The sequence below is a fragment of the Staurois parvus genome, unplaced genomic scaffold, assembly GCF_062004578.1.
Source record: "Staurois parvus isolate SC_StPar_1 unplaced genomic scaffold, SC_StPar_1.0 ptg000466l, whole genome shotgun sequence".
NCBI classification, from domain to species: Eukaryota; Metazoa; Chordata; class Amphibia; order Anura; family Ranidae; genus Staurois; species Staurois parvus.
Genome location: NW_028318262.1, coordinates 1137704 through 1165139, shown reverse-complemented (window position 1 = coordinate 1165139; position 27436 = coordinate 1137704). Strand labels below are relative to the sequence as shown.

Below are 27436 nucleotides of genomic sequence, written 5' to 3'. Positions count from 1 at the left end.
ACAGGGGAAGGAGACTGGATTTAAGTCAGTAAAAGGGCATTTAAAAGAGAAGCAGCAGCAGTCTGTTGAGCCCAACTCTCCATCACTCTGCTCTCATTTCCTATAGGCATGTCCTTTGTTCACAAATAGCACTGCAGCACATCTGGCTTGCTACTCCTGTGTTCCTTCCTCACCCAGTCCACACTGCTATACAGGGACTGCAAGAGGCTCATTGAAAACGGCTAAAGATAGGTACACAGGAGAAGATGCCAGTGCTGGTGATGGACAGAGACCAAAGGAAAGGTAAATTTAGCTCTGCTTTAATATTTTATTAATAAATACAGGGTTGCATTTATTTGCATCTTTCATATCTTCCTGAATTTAGCTTTAAGCTAACTAGACTGACATGAGCACAAAGCTGAGGTTTCCAAGATTCCAATAGCATTGCAAGGACTGATTTTATTAACTGCCAAAGTTGTTCTTGGACAATGTATGCTGGTCTATGTATGCTTATCAATGTATGTTTACAGCACTAACACAAAGTGCCACGCCACAAGATGATGTTCTTTATTCAAGAATATACTATTTTGTGATGGTCAGCCTATATATGACTGATATGGGAGCAGATGTTTAAGAATAGTTACTACGGACCTGGCTGTTATGTGGCTCGTAGTTCCTAATCAGATGGATGAATGCAGTTTACTTCTCCCATGAATACACTGTAAACTCTATATATGCAACTCCCTTCTCACCGGCCTACCCCAACACAGGCTATCCCCACTCCAGTCTATCCTGAACTCAGCAGCCAGACTCATTCACCTCACCAACCGCTCCACCTCTGCCACCCCCCTCTGCCTATCCCTCCACTGGCTCCCTATTGCCCAACACATCAAATTCAAACTACTAACCCTAACCTACAAAGCCATTCACAACACTGCCCCTAGCTACCTCACCAACCGGATTCCCAAGTACCACCCTACCCGTACCCTTCGCTCCTCACAGGACCTCCTTCTACCTTGCTCTCTGGTCTCCTCCTCCCATGCACAACTGCAAGACTTCTCCAGGTCCTCCCCCATCCTCTGGAACTCACTGCCCCAATCCATCAGACTGTCACCTTCCCTCCTCACCTTCAGGCGCTCCCTGAAAACCCACCTCTTCAGGGAAGCCTACCCCTCCCTCACCTAACAGCCGTTCTCCTTCATTCCTCCTACCACTCCATCCCCCACAGCCACTTCCTCCTGTGCTACTACCCCCTCCCTCCTAGATTTTAAGCTCGAAAGAGTAGGGCCCTCTAACCCCTCGTGTACTGTTGTTGTTGCTGTTCTGTTTCTTGTATTGTTCCCCCCTCTATTGTACAGCGCTGAGTAAACCCTTTGGCGCTATATAAACTCGATGTAATAATAATAATAATATATTCTAAACCAGATCTTTTAGACTTATTCAAGTACAGCAAAGATAGAAATGTATATGCACTATTACACTGCTCAGTTTCTCCATTTGTTGTGTATAATTTACCTTGTCCATCAACAGTTCAAATGCAGTATCTACTAGATCTAACACATAGCACACCCGAAGTAAGAGCGGTCCAAACTTGTATTTCACTGTCTCTGTTTCTTCATAAAACCTGTATAACAAATGACAAAGTGCAGATTATAGTACTTTAGGAACAAAAACTCAGTAAACAAGACAAGACATGCTTTTGAATTGATTATTCCTTACTGGGGTAATGAAAAATCTGTAGCCCGTCTAATTTTTTTTCGTAATTGGGTAGACTGTAGTAAAGATAAAAAGCCTTAAACCGACCATAGATGGATCGAATGTCGGCCAGTTTAGCAGGGACTGGCAGAGAATTGATCAATCTATGCGCAGGCTAGTTTTACTTAAGTCGATCAATCCTGCGGTGGAAGGAAAGAAAATTGTACCATCTATGGCCTGCTTTAGATTTGCTTGCTACCTAGCTCTTTTAATTGGGATTTGTTTTTTTTGTTATATTCAGCATATTTATACATTTTGCTAGAAAGTAAACTGTCAGTCACAGAAATCATCATCATTAGTCACAGTGGAGATCAAGGAATGGATGTTACTCAACTTCCTTTGTGTGATGTGATCCCAGCTGCTTACCATGGCGCTCGGCTCACCAAAGGAACAGAAGAGCCCAGGAACCACTGCAGGTAGCGGTGAGCGTGGGGCAGCCCTTTTTGGTACCATAAAAGTGATTGGGCAGCTGTAGAACTGCCTGGGGCACTTTTTCTAGACAGCTGATCATGGGTTGTAAAATACAGTACCATGATATGATCTCTGTATAACCACTTGCTAGCAAGCCGTATATGTATGTACAGTCAGCAAGTGGTTAATGAGACATCATGGGTCCCAAACAGTCTGGGCTCAGAGGAATCAGGTTGAATGATTCTGTATGTCAGACTGAGGACATCTAGCGATGGAAAAGAAGTACTGTGGGGAAATTTTTGAATTAAAGATGAATATAAAAAGTGAATTTATACCTCAATCCTCTTTCTTTTTAACGTTAGATAGAATAGGGAAATGTTAGAACCTCTGTCAAGTTTTCCTGTTATCTGGGGCTCATTTGGAGAGATTTCCCCTCACTATATGATCTGTGAAAAGATGTTTCACCACACAGGAAGTTAGGAATTATATGCAACAAGGACAAATGCATCAATACACATCTATTTAAAGAGTAACTCCTCTTTTGTTGAGAAAAATTACATTACCCCCTGGGTGATCAAAGTACATAAACAAAAAAATGGGGAAGAAAAAAGGTTGCACACCTAAAAGGCTAACCTCAAAAGAATTTTATTATGCACCATAGACAGTTAAAAGCCATTGGAGACATGACAATCCTCCATGACAGGGGACCCTATCCTCCCAGAGAATTCAAGAGGGAACCCTCAAGATAGGTGTGATCAAATGCTTTCCATTTTTAAAATGGCGCCTATGTCATCCGGGAAAGTGATGTATGTTCATTGCTTCCTGTTTCTTATATCATAGAGACAGACAGAGTGGTGCTGGTGTTTGTCTGCCTCTATGATCAGCCAGCAGAAGCACTGCCTTGTTGTTCGGGTGTCCCGGATTGGACAGGCTCTGTCTCCCCTCCCAGTGGATGGGACTCGGACAGTACAAGGCTGCAGATAACAATAACAGAATTATAACGGCAAACATTTAAAATGTAAATAATAATAATTAAAAAATAAATAAAATAACAAATATATAATAATCTGCACATAATAATCAGATATTACCAACAAAAATAAGTATATATAAAAAATGCAAATAAAAACTAAAAACAACAATATTCTGATTACATCAACAAAAATAAATGCAAATATAAATATAAAATAAAAATATCAAAATAAATAAAAAGATAGCTTTTATAAAAATGAAATAAAAAGATAAAAAATGTATTACATAAAATAATCTGCAGATAATAACAAACAAGATTAATTAAAAAAATAAAAGATATATAAATTAATAAAAAAATAAATAAAATGTTCTCTCTCTCTCAAAATAATACATACCCTGGCAGAAATTGTGGAATTTTGACACTGAAAATATGACTGATCATGCCAAAACATGCTCTTTTATTAAAGGATGATGATCATATGAAGCCATTTATTATCAAATAGTTGTTTGGCTCCTTTTTAAATCATAATGATAACAGAAATCACCCAAATGGCCATGATCAAAAGTTTACATACCCTGGAATATTTGGCCTTGGTACAGACACAGAAGGTGACACACACGGGTTAAAATGCCAATTAGAGGTTAATGTCCCACATCTGTGGCTTTTTAAATTGCAATTAGTGTCAATGTATAAATAGTCAATGAGTTTGTTAGCTCTTACGTGGAAGCGCTGACTAGGCTAGATACTGAGCCATGGGGATCAGAAAAGAACTGTCAAAAGTCCTGCGTAACAAGGTAATGGAAAGATGGAAAAGGACATAAAAAGATGTCCAAAGCCTTGAATATGCCAATCAGTACTGTTAAATCACTTATTAAGAAGTGGATCTGTTGATACCAAGCCAAGGTCAGGTAGAACAAGAAAGATTGCAGTCATAACTGACAGAAGAATTGTCCGGGATTCAAAGAAAACCCCACAGGCAACCTCAAAAGAAATACATTGGTGGAGAGCGCCACTAGTCAGAGCCAGGTGTTCTCCTGATTGCATTCTTATGGAGAGCTGCTGAACACAGAGGACACCTGGTGGCAATAATGGGAAGCAGCGCGGGGGGGGACCAGAGAGTGCCTCCGCCAAGTGGGAGGGGGATTCACAGACGTCCGAACAGCCTGCAGCCGCTTGGATCGCTTTAGACTGTTGGCTCTAAACCCTGCTGCTTGCCCGCAGCAGGGCTAAATGTATAAAAAAACTTCTTGCCCGGCGCCCGGAGCTGCATGTCCTGGGTGTCGGGCGATAGGAATTCAGCATCCCTGTACAGGCTCATTGACTTGTATGGAACCGATTCTAAAAAGCACGTCACCAGTTGTGAACGTGAATCCAGCTGTCTTTTTTTTACTCCTCCTCTCCTGTGAATAGCTGGTTGTGAAAGAGCAGGCTGGCAAATGTAAACAAAAGAATGCCAGTAAAAAAAAACAAAAAAACACCACAACACACAGCATGGGTTCCTCCCCAATCCTTATCAGGCCCTTCAAGCCTGGTAGTTTTTAAGAGGAACCCCGCGCTATTTTGTTTTGCATGGGGCTCCCCTTAAAATCTGTACCATTTTTTTTAGTAGGAACTAAAAAGCAAAAATGGGGACAAGGGCCTATTGCAATCTGGAAGCCCACCTTTTTTTTTGGGGGGGGGGGGGGGGCACTCACTCAAAGAAAATTGGATTTTTTTTCTACATACTTACCTATAAAATCCATTTCTTGGAGTACATCATGGGACACAGAGCAGGCTATTCGTGACTATGTGGGTTATAGGCCGCCAACAGGCGAATGGACACTGGCCGACCAATCAGAGAGGAGGTCCTCCTATATAACCTCTCCTATGCAGGAAGTACCTCGGTTTTTGTAGCAAGCAATGACATTCCAGAAAGAGGGGTGGGACCTCTGTGTCCCGTGATGTACTCCAAGAAATGGATTTTACAGGTAAGCATGTAGAAAAATCCAATTTTCTTTATCGTATCACAGGACACAGAGCAGGCTATTCATGACTATGTGGGATGTCCCACAAAGCAATAAGACATTTGAGGTGAGTGTGACACCATGATAGCCACCATCAATCCCTCAGAACCTATTCAGCCATCCATAAAACACTGCAGCCAAAGGCAGAATCCTCTGCGGCACTGAGATCCACCTGGTAGAACCTTGTGAATGTGTGAACCGAAGACCATGTAGTGGCCTTGCAAACCTAAGCCACGGACGCCTGATGGTGGATTGCCCAAGATGCCCCCACACTCCTGGTGGAGTGTGCCTTCACCCAAAAGGGTGGGACTTTACCTTTCAAACCACAGGCCTGAATGATCACTTGATGGATCCAATGAGAAATAGTCTCCTTGGAAGCCGCCAGCCCCTTCCTAGGCCCCTCAAGCAGCACAAATAGAGCATATGACTTCCTGACCTGTGCTATAGCCTTCAAAAAGACATTTACAACACAAACCACATCCAAGATATGCAGAGATCTTTCTCTTGTTGTCTGAGGCCTAGGAAAGAATGAAGGCAGAGCTATGCCCTGACTGAGGTGAAAACCAGAAACCACCTTTGGTAAAAAGCAGAGATGAGGTCGCAACATCACCGTATCATGATGCAAAACCAGAAATGGTTCTCTGCAAGATAGAGCTGCCAGCTCCAACACCCTTCTCGCAGAAGTGATTGCCACTAGAAAAAACACCTTATGACTCAACAGGGCTTTTGCAAAATCACCAAAATCAAATTCAGGTCCAAAGGACACAAAGAAGCTGACATCACTCCTTGTAAAATAAAGTGCAGACCAAACAGTGAGACACAACGGGCCTTTGGAAAAAAATAGCCAATGCTAAAACCTAGCCCTTAATGGTACCAATAGCCAAATTCTTCTGCAACCCTGTTTGAAGAAAACAGAATCCTGCCAATCACATACACTGCTCAAAAAAATATAAGGAATACTTTGAAAACACATCAGATCTCAATGGGGAAAAATATTATCCTGGATCTCTATACTGATATGAACTGGGTAATGTGTTCGGAACGTAAAGATGCCCCATCCCAAACTATCAACCTAGAGAGGACTGTATGCATGCCTGACAATGTCGGGGCATACTCGTAATGAGATGACGGATGGTGTCATGGTGTCCTGGGGTATTTTCTCCCAGATCTGGACCAGGGCATCACTGAGCTTCTGGACAGTCGGAGGTACATCCTGGCGGCGTCGGATGGACCGAAACATGATATCTCAGAAGTGTTCTATTGAATTAGGTCGGGCAAGTGTGGGGGGCCATTCAATGGTATCAATTCCTTCATCTTCCAAGAACTGCCTGCATAATCTTGCCACATGAGGCTGGGCATTGTCATGTACCAGGAGGAACCCAGGACCCACTGCACCAGCGTAGGGTCTGACAATGGGTCAAAGGATTTCATCCCAGTACCTAATGGCAGTCAGGGTGCTATTGTCTAGCCTCTAGAAGTCTGTGCGTCCCTCCATTAATATGCCTCCCCAGACCATCACTGACCCACCACCAAAACGGTCATGCAGAACGATATTACAGGCAACATAACGTTATCCACGGCTTCTCCAGACCCTTTTATGTCTGTCACATGTGCTCAAGGTGAACCTGCTCTCATCTGTGAAAAGCACAGGGCACCAGTGGCGGATCTGCCAATTCTGGTGTTCAATGGCAAATGCCAATCGAGCTCTATGGTTCCAGGCAGTGAGCACAGGGCCCACTAGAGGACATCAGACCCTCAGGCCACCCTCATGAAGTCTGTTTCTGAATGTTTGGTCAGAGAAATTCACACCAGTGGCCTGCTGGAGGTCATTTTGTAGGGCTCTGGTAGTGCTCATCCTGGTCGTCCTTGCACAAAAGGAGCAGATACCGGTCCTGCTGATGGGTGAAGGACCTTTTACGGCCCTGTCCAGCTCTCCTAGAGTAACTGCCTGTATCTTGGAATCTCCACCATGCTCTTGAGACTATGTTGGGAGACAAAGAAAACCTTCTGGCAATGGCACGAATTAATGTGCCATTCTGGAGGAGTTGGACTGCCTGTGAAACCTCTGTAGGGTCCAGGTATTGCCTCTACTAGTAGTGACACTGACCTTAGCCAAAAACAGTCAGAAAAGATGAGTAGGGGAAAAACATATCAGTGGCCTCCACCTGTAAAACCATTCCTGTTTTGGGGGTTGTCGCATTGTTGCCCATCCAGTGCACCTGTTAATTTCATGAACACCAAAGCAGCTGAAACAGATTAACAACCCCCTCTGCTACTTAACTGACCAGATCAATATTCCAGGAGGTTAATTAACTTGATGCTATACTCTGATTAAAAAGTGTTCCTTTAATTTTTTTTGAGCAGTGTACTTTTCTGGGTGGCATTTGTGAACCTCACACTATGCAATGTAAACCTTCCAGGCTCTGTAATAAATGTTCCTAGGAACTTCCTTTCTAGTACCCAACATGATGGGGATGACAAAATCCCACACTCCCCTATCCTTCAGGATTTGGGTTTCAATAGCCACGCCGTCAAATTTACGACCATACAGCTGGGTGCAATAAAGGACCTTGAGACAACAGGTCTGGCTGATACGGCAGGGCCCACGGCCAAGCTACTGCCATCTTCATGATGTTTGAGTACCAGGCCTTCCTGGGCCAGGCTGAAGCTTGTTCCTCAGGGAGCAAAGTTTCCCTGGGGGCAGAAATACCTTTGCCTGAACCGTGTCAAGGACAATCCCCAAATACTCCAGGCTCTGCACTGGTTCCAGGGCCGACTTCTTGAGGTTGAGCACCCAGCCCAGCTGTTCCAGAGTCTGCAAATACTGAGCCCCTACCGCAAACTACAGAAATCTTAGGTGAGGAATGAACATGTACATGTAGGTACACTTCCCTGATGTCTATGGACGCTAAAAAATCCCTCCTGTAGGGAGGCCACTACTGACTGAACCTATTCCATACGAAAGGATCGGACATTTAGGAACTAATTTAGCCCCTTGAGGTTCAAAATGGACCTTACATCCCCATTTGGTCTTGGGACTGTAAACGAGTTTGAATAAAACCCCTAAAACTGTTTGCCCACTGGAACCTCCGTGATAACTCCTTGAGCCAATAGGCAATTGAGTGACTGAAATAAAGGCGTTAGTACATTTGATCTTAGAAACCAGGGAGAGGGAAATACCCAAAATTCTAGTCTGTACCCCAGAGAAATCATGGAAATGAATCATTTGCCTTGGATTAGAGCCCTCCATGCGGCCACAAAATTCAAAAGCCTTCCCCCACTCGAACAAGTGGTGACGCCCCTTTGTAAAGTGGTATACTTTGGATCTGTCTTAGATGACTTTTGCACCCAGGGCCTCCTTGGGTTTTGATTCTGAGATCTAGCCCTGGAGGTTGTGACCTGGTAGATGAGCAACCGAAGCCCCTGACACCTTAAAAGGGAGTTTGGATTTCCTCTTAGAGGGTAGAAGAGTACTTTTACCCCCTGCAATTTTTTGGATATATTTGTCCAAATATTCCCCAAACAGTTGTTCCCCATAAAAGGGAAAACCTACCAACAATTTTTGTAAGTTCTGCTGACCAACTCTTCAGCCACAAAACCCTGCACATGTGCATTGATAAGAGGGCCAAACGAGAAATTTGCTAAATTAAAACCTTAAGAGCATCAACCATTAAACACAAAGCACGTAGAACATCCTCCAAATCCTTAGCCAAGCATTTCCCCTGCACTGATGGTCTTCCAATCCGTTGCTTGACACGGTCAGAAAGACTCTGGCAAATGCCAATAGCTGCCACAGCTGGCTGTGCGGCAGAACCTGCCAGGGAGAAGGAAGCCTTAAAGCTGTCACAGCCGGGTCACCACACTAAAGATGCCGGCTCCAGGGAGAGAAGACAGCCAGTGAAACCAGTGGCGGTGAGGACACTGCTGGACTGAGGGACAGGTAAGTGGCTGTATTTTAAAAGTCAGCAGCTACAGTTTTTTTCAGCTGGAACTCCGCTTTAAGGAGAGACTCCAGCTTCTTACCCTCTGGGTGCTTGAAAACCTGTATATTATCCACAGGACATGTTAAAGGTTTATTCAGGGATGAAACCGCTGCATCCACTACAGGCAACCTCCATTTCCTAACAAACCTTTGTTCCATGGGGTACAAAACAGAAAACCTCATTGGTGGAATAAAAAACCCTATCTGGGTGATCCCCGCCAGCATACATAATACTGTGTACGCAAACCTGTGCACCTTCATTAGTAACACAGATCACAATGATACAGCTATGCAAGTAGTGTACTGAAAAAACACTCAATGCAAATGCTGCCTTATGAGCCACCAAAGGCGGCTCCTGACTGACTGGTCCACGCTCCCCCTTCAGGGGAGTACTCGTTCCGCTACTGAATAGCCCACTCTGTGATCCGGCCACAGGAGATTCCTCAGCAAGCACATCTCGGGGAACAACAATGACCCCCCCCACCACGGTTGAAACTCACAGTCACAACACCTCTCCTTTTCCCTCCAATTTAGAGCTTTGCTTGTTTCTCTTTACAGAGAGAAAAAAGGGAGATATCTTACCAGTCCCGCCGCAGATCCCTGACTTCCTTCAGACAGCAACCTTCACCCATCATGGCGGGCATTGTCAAAAAGACCTTCAGGGACTCAGTCCCCATGCAGAGGGGCAGCCACCTTGGACCCGTATAGCTCCCTACTAGAAGTGCCTTGGTCAGATTTAAGACTGCAAAGGGTTCCGTCTGCGTGGGGTCCAGTGCTGTAAGGCTGCATTACAGACAAATACTCAAGGATTCTTCTTATCCAGCGAGGCTCTGGTAGCAGCCATTTTAGCTCATAGCCTCCGAATTAATCCGAATAAAGTCCCTGATTCTCTAATGGAACCGTTTTGGACTTTCAGGTATGCCCCAAGAGTGCAGCAACACTTTCAGTGACCATTCACCTTACAAACACTGGCAAAAAAACTGAGGTACTTCCTGTATAGGAGGGGTTATAGAGGGGAGGACCTCCTTTCTGATTGGTCGGCCAGTATCCATTTAGTGATGTACGATAAAAAGACAGTTTTTTGACAAGTGCTTTATTTAAAAAAAAAAAAAAAAAAAAAAACAAAAAAAAAACACAATATCCCTAGAAGTAAACCCAGAGTCAATCATGATGAACGCTGCAGCCAACACGAAGAAAAACCGACACTGTCTCCTGCCGTCTGACAGCTCCGCTTCAGAGCTGCCACTAAATAAACTAAAGAGCGAGGCCACCTGGTGGCATCACTGGGTGACCCTGCCCCCTTGTGACATCATTGACCAGGGCATGCTGGGTCGATGATTTTACAAGGGGGCCAAAGCGCCCCTCCCATTTTGAGGGCATATGGCCTGGTATGGTTCAGGGGGGCTGCTTGCTTGTCCCCTCCCCCTTTCCCAGTCTGCCAGGCTGCATGCTTGGATAACTTTCTGGTATGGATATTAGGGAGGAACCCGAAGAGCCTGCTAAGGATTGGGAGGGGGACACCCAAGCAGTTTTATTTTTTTAATGCTGGTATTGTTTTGTCTACACAAAGCGATTACTCCTGCGCTCCGGGACCCAGGACGGTGGCGAGTAGATGGAATTAAAACCTCCAGAGAAGCAACCACTGGGGTATCCAAAGTCGTGCAGCTCCAAACCAAGGCTGGGGAAGCCCGAACAAACTGTGAAGTGAAACAACAAGAAGCGCACCAACCTTGTGCATTACCTCGGTAACCAAAATTTATTAAATGAAGGAATGGTACTCACAAACAGCGAATAAAAACAGGCATGTAAGTCCACCCAGGGACTTCAAAGGCAAGAGGCCAGCGCGAATCCCATCATGGGTATATGTACTCAGTCCAGCTGACGCGTTTCGAAGGTCAAGCCTTCTTCCTCAGAGCTGACTGGACTGAGAGTGCATGCTCCCATTTATGCCCACAGACTGAAATGGGACCCTCCCAAATGGGTTGGGCTGTCCTGGGCCGAGGGGAGGTGCCCGGGTGGGAGGGAGGAGGGGCCCGGGTGTCAACAAAGTACAATAAATAGTCAATAGTCATCCAGATGAATATAAAACATAAAACTAAAATCAAATGTATATAGGAGGTGAATAATACATTGTACATTAAAAAGTGCAGCTTATCAATACAATAGTAGGAATTAAAAATTAAATATTAGTTCATATTAGTATTATATTGTTCGTCAGATGCATAGAATGTATATAAAATATATATAGGAGGAAAAAAAAAAAATGCATAGACACATATACATATACATATATATATATATATATATATACACATATATATATATATATATATATATATAATAATACACAACAGTGGACATAGAGGAACCTACACAATTGCATAAACTATATATTGTCCGTTAGTTCAGAAAAAGTATAAACATTCATTCACATTACCAAGCCAAGGGATGTTTGATAAAGAATGCAGGGAAAGGGTGGTATATTCCACATGGAGTTCTTACATTTGTATATTACTATTCGGCAGCAGAGTGAAAGCTTGTGGTCATGATCAAGGGGCAGACAGGATCCGCCTATGGATCTCTGTATTATTGTGTATTCGGCAGCAGAGGGAGATCTTGTAAACTTAATGTGGCTGCAGACAGGAACAACCAGTGGAGCGCACGCCGCTGTGGAACGCACGCCGCTGTGGCGTGGAACTCAATGCGCATGCGCGAATCAAACCGCGCCTGCGCATTACGAGCGGCATTCGTACGATCACAGTGGTCAATGCGCGCGCACACCCATAACAGGCGGCGCTGCTCAGTCACCACAGGGTCTTAAATTTCTCTATCTCCCCACTGGTTGGCTCCCCACTGCAATGTATGTTAAAGGGTTATGGATACATAACAAGACTTGATAATATTGAGGCCAGTTCGTCAGAGTAGATGCCAATGTGATAGCCAAACCCTATGGCTGAAATTCGTCAGAACACACCATAATAGTTAATTATAAAAACACACCATTTTTTTAGAGGAGAATATGCGATAAAATTAATTAAAAAGATGATTGAGTACAGATCAATAAATAGTACAATATAAAAAATGAAATCACAATACATGTGAGATAGTAATTAAGAACTATGAAATAGTAAAAATGACATATGAAATATGATGTATGAATGTGCACGGACGCATATATATGCACGCCCATAAAAAGCCAACACCTACCCACACCTGTCTAAACATGCGTATACAACTGCATATATATACATATGTATACACACTCATGTGCACATGCATACACGCAACCTGTGCCACTGTTTTGTATGATATGTATTGTGCTGATGTATAACCTGTAGAATTGTAATATATATATACCTATATCCATATAAGCAACTACACCCATACACATACACACAAGCGCACAAATGTCCCACACTTACATATAAATACACATACACATATACATATATCTCTATATACACATATATATACACACATATGTGTACATACACACATACACATACCCCACAGTACCAAGGTCATGAATTCTTGAGTGGGGTATAGACCCAGTAGATACGCTACAGATGTCTGTCACTAGCGGGAGATTAGATGAGTGTATGAATTTCGAGGTCATCATTCAGTCCTCTAGGAGATAAAGTACCCAATGTAAAGATCCAAAAACCCTCCCTTTTGGACAGTTCTTGGTGTCTCCTCCCACTATCCAAGTCCCTAGTGATGGCCTCAATCCCGAATACTCTCATGCCATGATAGTCGCTCGAATGTTGTTCTTTAAAATGGCGGGGAACTGAGTATTTATCTCTCCCTAGTTTGATACTACTCTTATGCTCACTGATCCTGGTCCTAAGGCAACGTGAGGTGCGGCCTACATATAGTAAGCCGCATGGACAAATTATGCCATAAATGACAAAGGAGGTGCCACAATTTATAAATTGTTTGATAGGATACCTTTTACCATCCGTACTTGTGAACTCTCGTTTTTGATGGCATATAATTCCACATGTGCCACAGTTCGAGATACCACATCTGTAACTCCCCTTTTGATCAAATAACACTGACCACGGGCCCGGGTTGGCTGTCGTGGCTTTCCGCACTCTACTTGGCGCTATTTGACTTCTAAGATCTCTTGGTTTTCTGAAGATAAGCGTAGGCTTATCCGGAAGTGCAATACCGAGAGTGGGATCATTCTTAAGGATAGTCCAATTTTTGGACAGTATTTGTTTGATGTCCCAGGACTTACTGCTGAATCTGGTACAGAAGCGTACTTCCTTGTTGTTAAAAGTAACAGTAGGATTTTTAGAGTTATGTTCAATTTCTGTAGGGACAGAGGGATCAAACATCACTAAGTATTTTTGAAAGGCCGTCTCTATATGACTTTCCTTGTAACCTTTTTCTTTAAATTTCTGTTTAAGAATATGACTCTGTTCAATGTAGTCTTGTTTGAGCGTGCATGTGCGTTTTAGCCTGCAAAACTGTCCAAAGGGGACATTCTGGATCCATTGGGGGTGGTGGTTGCTCTTGGCGTGTAAGTAAGAGTTGCCTGCTGTCGGCTTAAAATGTGTTTTAGAGCATATCACACCATTACTCTCGTGTCTGAGTTCTAGATCTAGAAAAATTAACGTGTCGTTGTCAATCACATAAGTTTGAAAGAGATAGACAGGATTATTCACATGGGCGTGAATTTAATTGGAAGCAAAAATCCTCTAGTACATCTACTTTACAGCCTAAAAATTCCTGGAATAGTCTAAATTCACCTAGACCACACACTCTGAATAAGAATCCAGCTCATAACCCTAACGATTTTTCTAATACTCACCATCAAAAGGGTGTGAAACCCATCTATCACCAAGCTAAAACTAAACACCATAATACCCACTCTGATAATAGGAATTATTATTCGAACAATAATAAGAATAACTATTCCTACAAAGGGCCTGTCACCAATCATGGTTCTAAATCCACCCATCACAAAACCCCTTTGTCACATAATAATTATCCTAGGGGTCCAACTGGGACATCTACAGGGTATCATACAGGCTCAAACTATAGAGGGCCATTGCCGCATAAAAATACACCATCAAGACCCCTATCTCCCTACAATTATAGGATTGATCATGACCTTTCAAGCTTACATCAAGATAGTATTACCAACAAATCCACTGGTCCTACTCATCATCTGATTCAAAAAGGACATACGGATACTGACGGGCGAGGTAATACACACTCAGACCGTAACCAACAGAATTTTTTAAGGGAGGGGGCTGTGAATCGCATAACTTCCGCAGCCCCACCAGATCAGACAATTACATTAATTCCGGAAAGGAAAAAGAGAGAAAGCGTACGAGACGAGGAAAAAGAGGAGGAAAGGGACACAAAAAGAGGAAGGAGACAACTTTATAAGCCCCCCTCTCTACTATAAAAATTTATAACCTATCACAATCAAGCTTCTCGGATTCGGAACTCGAACTCCTAAAGAAAGGTCTCAATTTTGCCCTTCCTAATCCACCAAATCTGTTTGAACTTTTCTTAGATTTGAACAAATTTATTCGAAATCTGACGGTTAGGCGGTTCTTTCTACTAAAGGACAATACACCCATTGTCAAGGAGGACGATGTAGAATTCTCCCCTAATCCCTCCACGACAGATATTTCACTAGAAACATCTATGTTAGATATTCTAGAAAACCTGTATACAGAGGGTGCATCTATGGACAACACATCCGAGTATCCAAACTTTACTGAGATGGCGCTAGTGTCCCAGGGAGAAATTATGCACACCAGTTTCAAACCAAAATCCACATTCTATCCCCATTGGGTCAAAGGTCATCATATACCTACTTTCTATGAATCCGTGCTTGCAGAATTTAAGAAAATTTGTAACAGTAATGCATCCACACATAGACAGTATTTACAACAAGACCCACTTAAGGCCTCCCTAAAAATCATCAAAGAAAATAAAGATGTAATCATTAGGCAGGCTGACAAAGGAGGAGGTCTGGTCATTCAGGACCGAACTGCCTACATCAGTGAGGCGCTAAGACTTCTGAATGACCGTCAGACCTATGAAGTCCTCCCCTTTGATCCCACAGTCCAGTACCAAGCGAAATACAAAATACTACTGGAAATGGCATTATCAGATGGTATACTGACCAAAGAGGAATTCTTTTTTCTATACATCAAACATCCTGCCACTCCGTTTTTCTACCACATTCCGAAAATACACAAAAATAAAGATAGTCCTCCTGGTAGACCCATAATCTCCGGTATAGGCAGCCTAACAAGCAATTTAGGCAGCTATATTGATCATTTTTTAAAAGATATAGCCACTAACCTCTCATCATTTGTTAAAGATTCTAGCCATATATTGGAGATACTAGCAGGATATAAATGGGAACAGGGGTACAGATGGTTATCTTTAGACGTGGTGTCACTATACACATCCATTCAACATGAGTTTGGTCTTCAAGCCATTCAACACTTTCTGGCAAAAGATTTATCACTCCACCATACTCAGATCCAATTTCTGTTCAATTGCATTAAATTTGCACTGGACCACAATTACTTTTCGTTTCTAGATAAACACTACCGCCAGATTCAGGGCACAGCTATGGGAGCTCGTTTTGCTCCCAGCTATGCAAATATTTTTATGGGTTTTTGGGAAAACAAGTACATTTGGAGCAATAATCCCTTCAGCGCAAACATAGTCTTATACGGAAGATATATAGACGACATTATTATTATCTGGAACGGTACTGATCAAGAACTAGATGGCTTCCTAGATCATTGTAGGAATAACCCATACAACATTTCATTCACTCATGTGATTGACAACGACACGTTAATTTTTCTAGATCTAGAACTCAGACACGAGAGTAATGGTGTGATATGCTCTAAAACACATTTTAAGCCGACAGCAGGCAACTCTTACTTACACGCCAAGAGCAACCACCACCCCCAATGGATCCAGAATGTCCCCTTTGGACAGTTTTGCAGGCTAAAATGCACATGCACGCTCAAACAAGACTACATTGAACAGAGTCATATTCTTAAACAGAAATTTAAAGAAAAAGGTTACAAGGAAAGTCATATAGAGACGGCCTTTCAAAAATACTTAGTGATGTTTGATCCCTCTGTCCCTACAGAAATTGAACATAACTCTAAAAATCCTACTGTTACTTTTAACAACAAGGAAGTACGCTTCTGTACCAGATTCAGCAGTAAGTCCTGGGACATCAAACAAATACTGTCCAAATATTGGACTATCCTTAAGAATGATCCCACTCTCGGTATTGCACTTCCGGATAAGCCTACGCTTATCTTCAGAAAACCAAGAGATCTTAGAAGTCAAATAGCGCCAAGTAGAGTGCGGAAAGCCACGACAGCCAACCCGGGCCCGTGGTCAGTGTTATTTGATCAAAAGGGGAGTTACAGATGTGGTATCTCGAACTGTGGCACATGTGGAATTATATGCCATCGAAAACGAGAGTTCACAAGTACGGATGGTAAAAGGTATCCTATCAAACAATTTATAAATTGTGGCACCTCCTTTGTCATTTATGGCATAATTTGTCCATGCGGCTTACTATATGTAGGCCGCACCTCGCGTTGCCTTAGGACCAGGATCAGTGAGCATAAGAGTAGTATCAAACTAGGGAGAGATAAATACTCAGTTCCCCGCCATTTTAAAGAACAACATTCGAGCGACTATCATGGCATGAGAGTATTCGGGATTGAGGCCATCACTAGGGACTTGGATAGTGGGAGGAGACACCAAGAACTGTCCAAAAGGGAGGGTTTTTGGATCTTTACATTGGGTACTTTATCTCCTAGAGGACTGAATGATGACCTCGAAATTCATACACTCATCTAATCTCCCGCTAGTGACAGACATCTGTAGCGTATCTACTGGGTCTATACCCCACTCAAGAATTCATGACCTTGGTACTGTGGGGTATGTGTATGTGTGTATGTACACATATGTGTGTATATATATGTGTATATAGAGATATATGTATATGTGTATGTGTATTTATATGTAAGTGTGGGACATTTGTGCGCTTGTGTGTATGTGTATGGGTGTAGTTGCTTATATGGATATAGGTATATATATATTACAATTCTACAGGTTATACATCAGCACAATACATATCATACAAAACAGTGGCACAGGTTGCGTGTATGCATGTGCACATGAGTGTGTATACATATGTATATATATGCAGTTGTATACGCATGTTTAGACAGGTGTGGGTAGGTGTTGGCTTTTTATGGGCGTGCATATATATGCGTCCGTGCACATTCATACATCATATTTCATATGTCATTTTTACTATTTCATAGTTCTTAATTACTATCTCACATGTATTGTGATTTCATTTTTTATATTGTACTATTTATTGATCTGTACTCAATCATCTTTTTAATTAATTTTATCGCATATTCTCCTCTAAAAAAATGGTGTGTTTTTATAATTAACTATTATGGTGTGTTCTGACGAATTTCAGCCATAGGGTTTGGCTATCACATTGGCATCTACTCTGACGAACTGGCCTCAATATTATCAAGTCTTGTTATGTATCCATAACCCTTTAACATACATTGCAGTGGGGAGCCAACCAGTGGGGAGATGTTGGGGAGATGTGGCCTGTTATGGGTGTGCGCGCGCATTGACCACTGTGATCGTACGAATGCCGCTCGTAATGCGCAGGCGCGGTTTGATTCGCGCCTGCGCATTGAGTTCCACGCCACAGCGGCGTGCGTTCCACAGCGGCGTGCGCTCCACTGGTTGTTCCTGTCTGCAGCCACATTAAGTTTACAAGATCTCCCTCTGCTGCCGAATACACAATAATACAGAGATCCATAGGCGGATCCTGTCTGCCCCTTGATCATGACCACAAGCTTTCACTCTGCTGCCGAATAGTAATATACAAATGTAAGAACTCCATGTGGAATATACCATCCTTTCCCTGCATTCTTTATCAAACATCCCTTGGCTTGGTAATGTGAATGAATGTTTATACTTTTTCTGAACGGACAATATATAGTTTATGCAATTGTGTAGGTTCCTCTATGTCCACTGTTGTGTATTATTATATATATATATATATATATATATATATATATATATATATATATATATATATATATATGTATATGTGTCTATGCATTTTTTTTTTTTTCTTTTCCTCCTATATATATTTTATATACATTCTATGCATCTGACGAACAATATAATACTAATATGAACTAATATTTAATTTTTAATTCCTACTATTGTATTGATAAGCTGCACTTTTTAATGTACAATGTATTATTCACCTCCTATATACATTTGATTTTAGTTTTATGTTTTATATTCATCTGGATGACTATTGACTATTTATTGTACTTTGTTGACACCCGGGCCCCTCCTCCCTCCCACCCGGGCACCTCCCCTCGGCCCAGGACAGCCCAACCCATTTGGGAGGGTCCCATTTCAGTCTGTGGGCATAAATGGGAGCATGCACTCTCAGTCCAGTCAGCTCTGAGGAAGAAGGCTTGACCTTCGAAACGCGTCAGCTGGACTGAGTACATATACCCATGATGGGATTCGCGCTGGCCTCTTGCCTTTGAAGTCCCTGGGTGGACTTACATGCCTGTTTTTATTCGCTGTTTGTGAGTACCATTCCTTCATTTAATAAATTTTGGTTACCGAGGTAATGCACAAGGTTGGTGCGCTTCTTATTGTTTTGTCTACATTCAGCTGTCAGTGGGAAACCCCACTGACAGCTGATAAGTCATTGGTTGTCAAGGGCATGGCAGCAGGCTTGCCAGTCCGCTCCTTAACAACCGTCTGCAATTAGAGCTACACAGAATTACAAATTTGCATCAGAACCGCCTCTAAATCGCAGCTTACCGACTGAAAAGCTACTTTGAAACTTCGAACTGAAAACAGACCTGACAATCGTACCACACATGTGACAGCCCCCAGACTTACAGTTATGAAAGATCTTTATTGTTAAGGGCCCTACCACTTTAATCGCCCACCCGTAATGTACTGCGGACAGGCGGCAGCTGCAGGCAAAGCGACATACGGGCACGTCGCTATGGCTGTGCTAACACAGGGGAGAGTTGTGCAGCGCTCCCCACCCACGACCACTGGACACAGCAAAATGAAGATCCCATCAAACAGGACATGGTGATCACATTATCACAATGTTAGCAAAGCTGTTATAGATCAAGTTGATTCATAACAGCTCTGCTTCTCTTCCTGGTGAGCTGTGATTGGCCCACAGCTCTCGCATGATCCATGGAGTCAAACACCGCACCCTGTACCATGTGACCAGCTCTAACCAATCACATATCACTATTATATTGAACTGTCATGAACTTAACTCATTCATGACAGTTATAAGCAAGCTTTGCATTGCTGAGCAATAAACTTCATTTGCTCTTGCAAAGCAAGGTGGGGGAAAAAAAAATCCCTGATCACCCTACCCAATGTTACCATGGTAACATTGCACTACTCCAATGTAAGTATTTAAAAAAATAAATAAATGTAAAAAAAATTAAACTAAAATAAAAAATACTGTATTGAGATTTTTTTTTTCTTTTTTTACCACTTACTGACTGCCTGTCAAAGCGACGTAACCTTACGTCGCTCTCTATTTTGGATTGTGAACATGCCTGCGCCCCCAGGTAAACCCCCTGTTGGCCCAGGGAGAGAAGAGAGAACACTGCACTGAGTAAAAGCACATACAAGTTATATTAGTACATTTAACCATTTGATGGCCCCTATTAACCCTTTGATCACCCTGTCACACAGCCAGCGCCATTAGTACAGTGTCATTATATAGAATTTTTCACTGATCACTGCCACTAGTGACATCAGACAACGTCAAGGTCTATAAGCTACCCTCCCAGCCAGGGTCAGCTAGCGTTAGATTGCTCGCACACCATCACACTCATGCTATAGGTCACTGATCAATGCCAGTATAGTATTTGTATGGATCAATATATCGATCATAAACAGAACTATACTAGTGCCTCCTTAGTATAGTTTCCCCACAAATGCAGTGTTAGCAGGATCAGCCCCGTTTGTTGCAAGCACTAGCATTTAGCCACTCTGCTGTTTTTCACAGAAGATTTGTATCAATTGATTGTGGGCCAAAGAAATTTATATGCAGAATACATCGCCACTCACCAAAATTCAACTCTTGCCAGACAACTCACAGTTTCTGAATTTAAAACTTTTTTGGGCCTAAACTTCAACATGGACATTTACAAAAAAAAGAATGAATTGCGGTCATATTGGTCCACTGACCCAATTCATCATATGCCCATGTTCTCTGCTATTACATATATGCCCAACAAGGAACGGCAACATACTGGAACATTGCTGGACATTGAATGGTTATACCGGGACGACGAGTGCAGCTACAGGCATAATCCTGGTATCGTTTTTTTCAACTGGTAGTCAGCTTTTATGTTAAAGCAATCCTATTAGCTAATTAGCTGCTGGATCATTTCTGAAAGCAGCAAGGAGGGATGCCCCCCTCCCGCCACCTTCCAAGGATTTCTTGGGCTCTCCTGCCCCACAGGGGAATCCGAGAATGCAGCCGGCAGTTTGGCCGGCCGACCATAGAAAGACCAGAATGGCTCCTATCATCTCGATGGTCTAAGAAACTAGAAGCTATGAGCATTTTATCATTTCCATTTCGCCGGAAATGAACAGCGCCATTTTTAAACTGGGAAAGCATCAGATCACACTGATCTTGGTGTGATCAGATGCTTTGTTGTGGTGGTTTATGTAAGGATATATTATTTATAAAGGGCGTGTCCCTTTCCCTTAGATGAAATATTACAGTGCCTCCAGCCGTTAAAATACGGCAAATATTTAGTAACCCAATAATTTGGACACCTTGATAATTTGATCACCACTTATTATTATACCTTGAATTCTTTTAGCCAATATGATTTCGTACCATACACACAAAATTTGCCTTATAATAGATAAATATAAAAATTTATTTATGTACAAAATTTATATATATATTAACACAAAGCGCAAAAGACTGGTGATAAATGAATATTGGTACACACAATCAAAAATATATCCTACCAATGTAAGACACACTAATCAAGTTTCTAACTAATTACATTAATTACAATTTTTAAATGATATGATTATTTATTAAATTTATTAATAATTAATAATCTCGAATATCTCAAAGGTTATATTCTCGCACGCCGTGGCCATAGGATTGCAAGAAGTAAGCCCTTGATATGTGATACTCTGGTTATTAATATTCAATAAATTATGAAATATGGAAAAATTTATAATATGGCAATAAACAGTTTTTTTAACAGTAACACAGTATCTGACTACAGATATCTAACTACCCAATATTGTTGTAATACACTAAGGTAATTTTATGATTCTACACAACAGAGAAAGTAATTAATACAAAATCAAATAAACATCTCACCACACCCGGACGTCAGACTAGGCAACTCTCCCGTGGATTTAGCTGGCAGTGGAACGCCTTTAGACTGATATATAGGCAAGTGATAGATTCAATAGGGGAGAATGTAGGAAGTTATAAGTTTAGAGGTTTAAAGTTTTAGGAAGTTTGAAAAGATGGAAGAGTAGTTATTTCAGCAGAGATCTTCTTCAGATGTCAGGTCTTTCCATGAGGTCTTTATGAGGGTTTTTTTTTTTTTCTTAAAGCACATGGGCTTTTATATCCACTAGTCCATTGTTCTAAGATACCTTCCCACCAGGCTTCCTGATTGGCTAGTTGAGAAATGTGTGTACATAAGCTATTTCTCACCTGCCCGCCAGGTGGCGGTCATGTATCACAGAACAATGTGAGCATTTGAGATGACTCATACCTTGGGTGGAATCTTCAGGTAATTTCAGGAATAAAATATACGGCTCTTTCCAGATATAGCAGTGATACCTATATTATTCTAAATAGGGACCATGGAATATAGGTGTATATTCGGTTATTCCTCCTTGAAGTACCATCCTGTTTGTTTCCTGATAAGACATGTAACTAATGCTAGTTTATAATACATCTTACTTCCCATCATCTCAATACTCAAGTTAGTGATATATAGTTCCCATTGCTGAGTATTTAGTGGTGTTTAAAGTCTATGACATCTTATTTATAATCTGTTTTTGTAATACATTTTTGTAATGATATACAGTGAACTTTTAGACTTAAATGTCCTGAATTTCACCCCTTTGTTTCAGAATCAACATTTTTCTCTGTGTAGGGAAAAAACTCTCTATTTGCATGGCCCTTGTATTGGGCTCATGGTAAACAATTGTTAATGCTTTCACCCTTGGTGAACAATAGTATATGGTAATAGTTTCAGAGGTCTGTTGGTTCATCACACTCTACAAGGTTTGGGTAAGCTCTCAGACAATCAGTTTGGTTCCTCTATTGTCATGTCCAGACCTTGTATATGTTTACCTGCTTATTGAAGTCTGAATAATGGTGTTTGATCACCTGTAGACTTCAAAATAGTATTGTCTCTAGGAGGAAAGAAAAACAATCCCTTCACCCATTCTCTCCAGTTCTTTAACTAGAATTCTTGGTGGTTCAACCAAGACAAAATTAACTCTTAACATCCGGTTATGCTGATCTGTTTGCCATATAATATTATGTCTTGATAAAAGTCATATTTTTGAGACATGATACAAAAGCCCACAACAAAATCCCCCTTTGTTTTTGGGGTATAGGCACGCGTAGAGGGGTGTCTGTATCGAAAAACATGAGTGGGACTTTTGGGTTAGAGTGATCGTTCGTCTTCTCCGGTGAAGGGAATGAAATTCAAAAAAAAAATTTTCGATAATAAAATGGCAGCGGTCATGCTGGTTGTTCCTCAACTTGACTCGGCGTCTTTAGATGGACACTTCCGATGACGATCCTGGTCTTGTGATGAGGCCGGCCTGGCCTGGCACATCCACCTTGGGGTCCATGGGTCCTCCGCACGACAGGTCTCTTAGACGGTCTCCTAGGCGGGTCTTTTCTTCTGGACTGGCCCTTGGTGGCCTGGGACATCAGGTTATCGTCTCCGGATCGATCTCTGGCATCTGGCCTTTCCCACAGGACATTATAGCTTCCTTCTAGGGTCCGGTCATTGACACCTCCGATCGCCGGTCTGGTCATAGTCTGGGCCTTCCTTTCTAAATTATTAAAATGAACAGTTCAAGTATGGGATATACATAAAATTATGTTACTGGATCCTGTAAGGCAAAAGATGAATTATATGTTTAAAGGAAATTTAATAATGATCTCAATATCTCCAGATAGGAATTGGTGGGTTCAGTCTTCCAACAACTGCAATTGAGACTTCGGATGGCAAGCACGTAATTGATTGATGTGCACCCATCTATCACTGATTTCACCATACCGGGTAACCTGCAATTTATATGCGACCGGAGAGATTTTATCAATGATAGAGAACGGACCTTTCCAAGATGGAAGGAATTTCCGTTCCTTGATCTGGTCTCTTGCAAAGTTGTATAGATAGACCTTGTCACCAATCTCATATTCCTTCTTGGAGGTTTTGAGATCATAGTATGTCTTAGCACTAGTTGCAGCTCTTTCCAAATTTCGCTGGGCAAAGGCAAAAGCATATTGCAGATGTTTACGTAAATCCTCTATGTACTGGTGTGTGGTGGTAGCATTGATCAAATTTTGATCTGTAGTGCGATACAATAAGTGCTGGGGCAGTACCATCCGTCTACCTGTCATCAGTTCAAAAGATGACATTTTTGTAACTGTATTCGGAGTAGCCCTCAACGCCATCAGGACCAGTGGAAGTTTGACATCCCAATCTTTGCCTGTTTCCTTAACAAATTTCTTAAGGACATTAACGATGGTCTGATTGTATCGTTCTACACCACCACTAGAGGCTGGCCGATAGGCGATATGCAATTTCCTTTTAACCCCCAAAATCTTCCACAATTTGGCCATCACTTCGCTAGTGAAGTGCGATCCTCTATCAGACTCTATCCTCTGAGGTAAACCAAAACGTGAAAATACATGATTTATTAGCAATGCAGCACATGTCTCGGAGCTGTTATTTGGTGCTGGTATACATTCGACATACTTGGTGAATAAACATGTAACTGTTAACATATACCGATTTCCTCGTGAAGATTTTGTTACTGGCCCAATAAAATCCATCTGAAGGTCTGACCAAGGCATACATATCCCCCTCTTCTGGAGAGGTGCTCTGTGAGTTGGCTTGGTAGGTTGAAATTGGGGACATATTAGGCAACCTTGGCAGTATTCCTTCACATCACGTAACATATGAGGCCAGTAGGCATAATCCCGCAGGATCTCATACGTGATCTTCTCTCCACGATGACCGGAAGTGGGAGCATCATGGGCATGCTGTAGCATCAAACCTCTAAATTTAAGTGGGACGACCCATTGTTGTACGCCACCCTTTGAGGTTCGTATCAACAATCCCTGGTATAAAGAGAATTGGGATTTGGATTTCATTAAGATACGTAAATCCTCCTTCCCACTACATACTTCCTTATTTATGGGATTTTGGTTGGGATCTTCTATATGACTATAAAACAAGCCAATTATTGGGTCTTCTTTTTGGGCAGTAATTAAATCCTCACTAGGAGAATCGTGACTCCACTGTAATGCATTCGGATCACCAGCTGTTCTGGCCTGTTGCCTGGTGATAGCTTCAACCTGTACGGTACCTAAAAATTGGTCAATGTCTAACAGTTCACCGGTGATTGCCCCTTCCTTGGCTAGAGAATCGGCCAGATCGTTCCCTTCTTTCTCGGCACCTAGAACCTTGGAGTGGCCTTTGGTCTTCTTGAAGTGCAGGGTGAGATCATTGGACCTTACCAGTTCATCGATGTGACAAAAGAGCTTACCATGTTTCACGGGTTTGTGATTACTCTTGTTCATGTTGTTTCGCTTCCACCTAGGGAAATACTCCACAAAACTATTCCTGACATAATTGGAATCGGTTATGATGGCACACTCTTTAATGTTGAACTCTATAGCCATCTCAACTGCTCTAAGGATTGCAGTAAGTTCAGCAACCTGACTGCTTTTTGGTCCAAGTTTGTATCCCACAGAAATTGGGGTGACACCTTGGGTCCAAACGATTCCAATACCTGCCACTAGTTGGAGCTGTTCCCCATCCTTGTGATGAAAAGCACAACCATCCACATATACACACGGCAGCTGTTTACAGTATTCTTCATCGTAAACCTTGTAGGGAGAGAACAGTTGTTCTTCCAGAAAGTCAGTGTCCGGGCCCTCCATAGCAGGCGTAGTTGCGGAACAATCATGGAGCTCGGCTAGGCCCTGGGCTACTGGACTTTCCTTGTTCTGTTTGTACCGAATTTCAAGAGGCCACCCTTGCAAAGACAAAGTCCAAGCAGTGATGCGGCTATTAGACACATTTCCTCCCTTGATACGTTCACTCTTTAAATACTGTAAAGGCTGGTGTGCCGTTTCAACAATGATTCTCTCTCCCTGAATGTAACTGCGAAAATTCTGTAATGCCCACACGGTGGACAATAGAGCTTTTTCACAGTCACTGAACTTTACTTCAACCGGGGACAAAGTTTTACTGGCATAGGCAATCACCTTACTGACATCATCACGTTTCTGGTAAAGAACAGAACTCATACTTACCTGCGTAAACCCTGTCTCTAGATAGAAATTTTTACCCCCTTCGGGATATCCGAGACACGGAGCTTGTGTAAGACGTTCTTTTAACTCCTTCATGGCGTCCTCCTGTTTCTTACCCCACGACCATTCGACATCCTTCTTCAGTAGGTGAAGCAGTGGCTTGCTTATCTCGGCGTAATTATCAATAAACTTACGCGAGTAGTTTACCATACCTAGGAATGATCTCAATTCTTTAAGGTTAATAGGGACTTTACAATTCAGAACCGCCTCAACTTTCTTCTTTTGTGGGTTCAAACCTTCAGCAGTAACTTCATGGCCTAGGAAGTTTACCTTCGTGCGACACCACTGGGCTTTTTGTAAGGACAGTTTTACTCCTGCTGCTTTTAATTGGCCCAGGACATGCCGAAGTTCTGTAATGTGTTTGGCCATATCCGTACTTTTGATCAGGATATCGTCCACATATGCCAACGTCCCCCTTTCGAAGGCGTCTGGCATGGCCTTGTGCATGAACACAGCAAATTCATGTCCGGAATTTATGAATCCGAAAGGCATTCGTACCCAACAATATTGTTGATTTCCAAAACTGAAAGCCAGTTTGTATTGGTCTTCCTCACTCACCTTTATGGTCCAATACCCTTGTGCACAATCCAAGGCTGTGAAAACTTGGGATCCTTGGAGCTGGGCGAGACATTGGTCTATGTATGGGACAGGCCATCCTGACATGTACACACGTTTGTTTAGCTGACGGAGGTCAGCGCACAAACGCCATTGTCCATTGGGTTTTAAGATACCCAGGATCGGGTGGTTGTAGGAGCTGTGGATGGGCCTAATTATACCCCTTTCATGTAACTTCCTGATAATCTCAGCTAGAGATTCATAGGAAGCTAATGGTAACCTATACTGTCTTACGAATACTGGTGGGGCATCTGGATCTGTTTGGATCCTAGCGATGTGTAGGTCAGTAGTCCCACAATCGTAAGAATCCTTGGCAAAGATTTCTTGGAATTCAAGGAGAAGCTCTCGGAGCAATTGTCGGTCGAGATCACTGGCACACGCGTCGGCGAGGGCCACCATCTCTTCCACTAACTCCTTGAATCCAGGAAAGCTTTCCGGCTGACCTATCTCATATGCCTCTTCAAGTTTCGTGGTGAGGTCATTGGGTATGTGATGTGTGTGTGTGTTCTCCTGCCATCCAGGTTCTTTGGGGTACTCTTGTTCTTTGATTGGGTGATCAAAGACAATTGATGTCTCTTCGATTCGACAGGTGCCATCTTTAGAATCGAATGGATAAATGGACTCTATGGTGAAAATACCCTCTGGTAATGAATGGAATGTTTGTTCAATTAATTGTTCCTCCGACAAATATTCATCGGGGATGAGTCCAATCACCTGGTTAGTAACCCCAAAGGTATAATATTCAGTCTCTACCGCTAGACCAATAAGGGTCTCTTTGGGTAAGACGATGTCCTGATTGGACAGATTATGTATGTAAATGTACATCGGGGATTGATGTGTGTTGACTAGGGGCGTGTGTGTAATGTTCAGTCCCTCCCCCTGCATTTTATGGGAGAGGCATACTAATGCATCTGACCCCTTCAGTCTATGTCCCTTTTTAACTTGGATGGGGAGTATGAAATTATTTATGCCCTTAGGAATTGTAATCTTTT

The 27436-nt window shown here is 42.3% G+C and overlaps 1 protein-coding gene across 2 annotated transcripts in view; it reads right to left on the bottom strand.

Moving 5' to 3' along the window:
• PTCD2 (pentatricopeptide repeat domain 2) overlaps nt 1-27436 on the bottom strand; it is a 120719-nt gene that overhangs the window by 66621 nt on the left and 26662 nt on the right. For both annotated transcript variants that reach the window (XM_089689018.1, XM_089689017.1), the window contains exon 4: nt 1495-1603. In XM_089689018.1, the coding sequence (XP_089545144.1) occupies nt 1495-1603 (109 nt within the window). The remainder of the gene's footprint in view (nt 1-1494; nt 1604-27436) is intronic.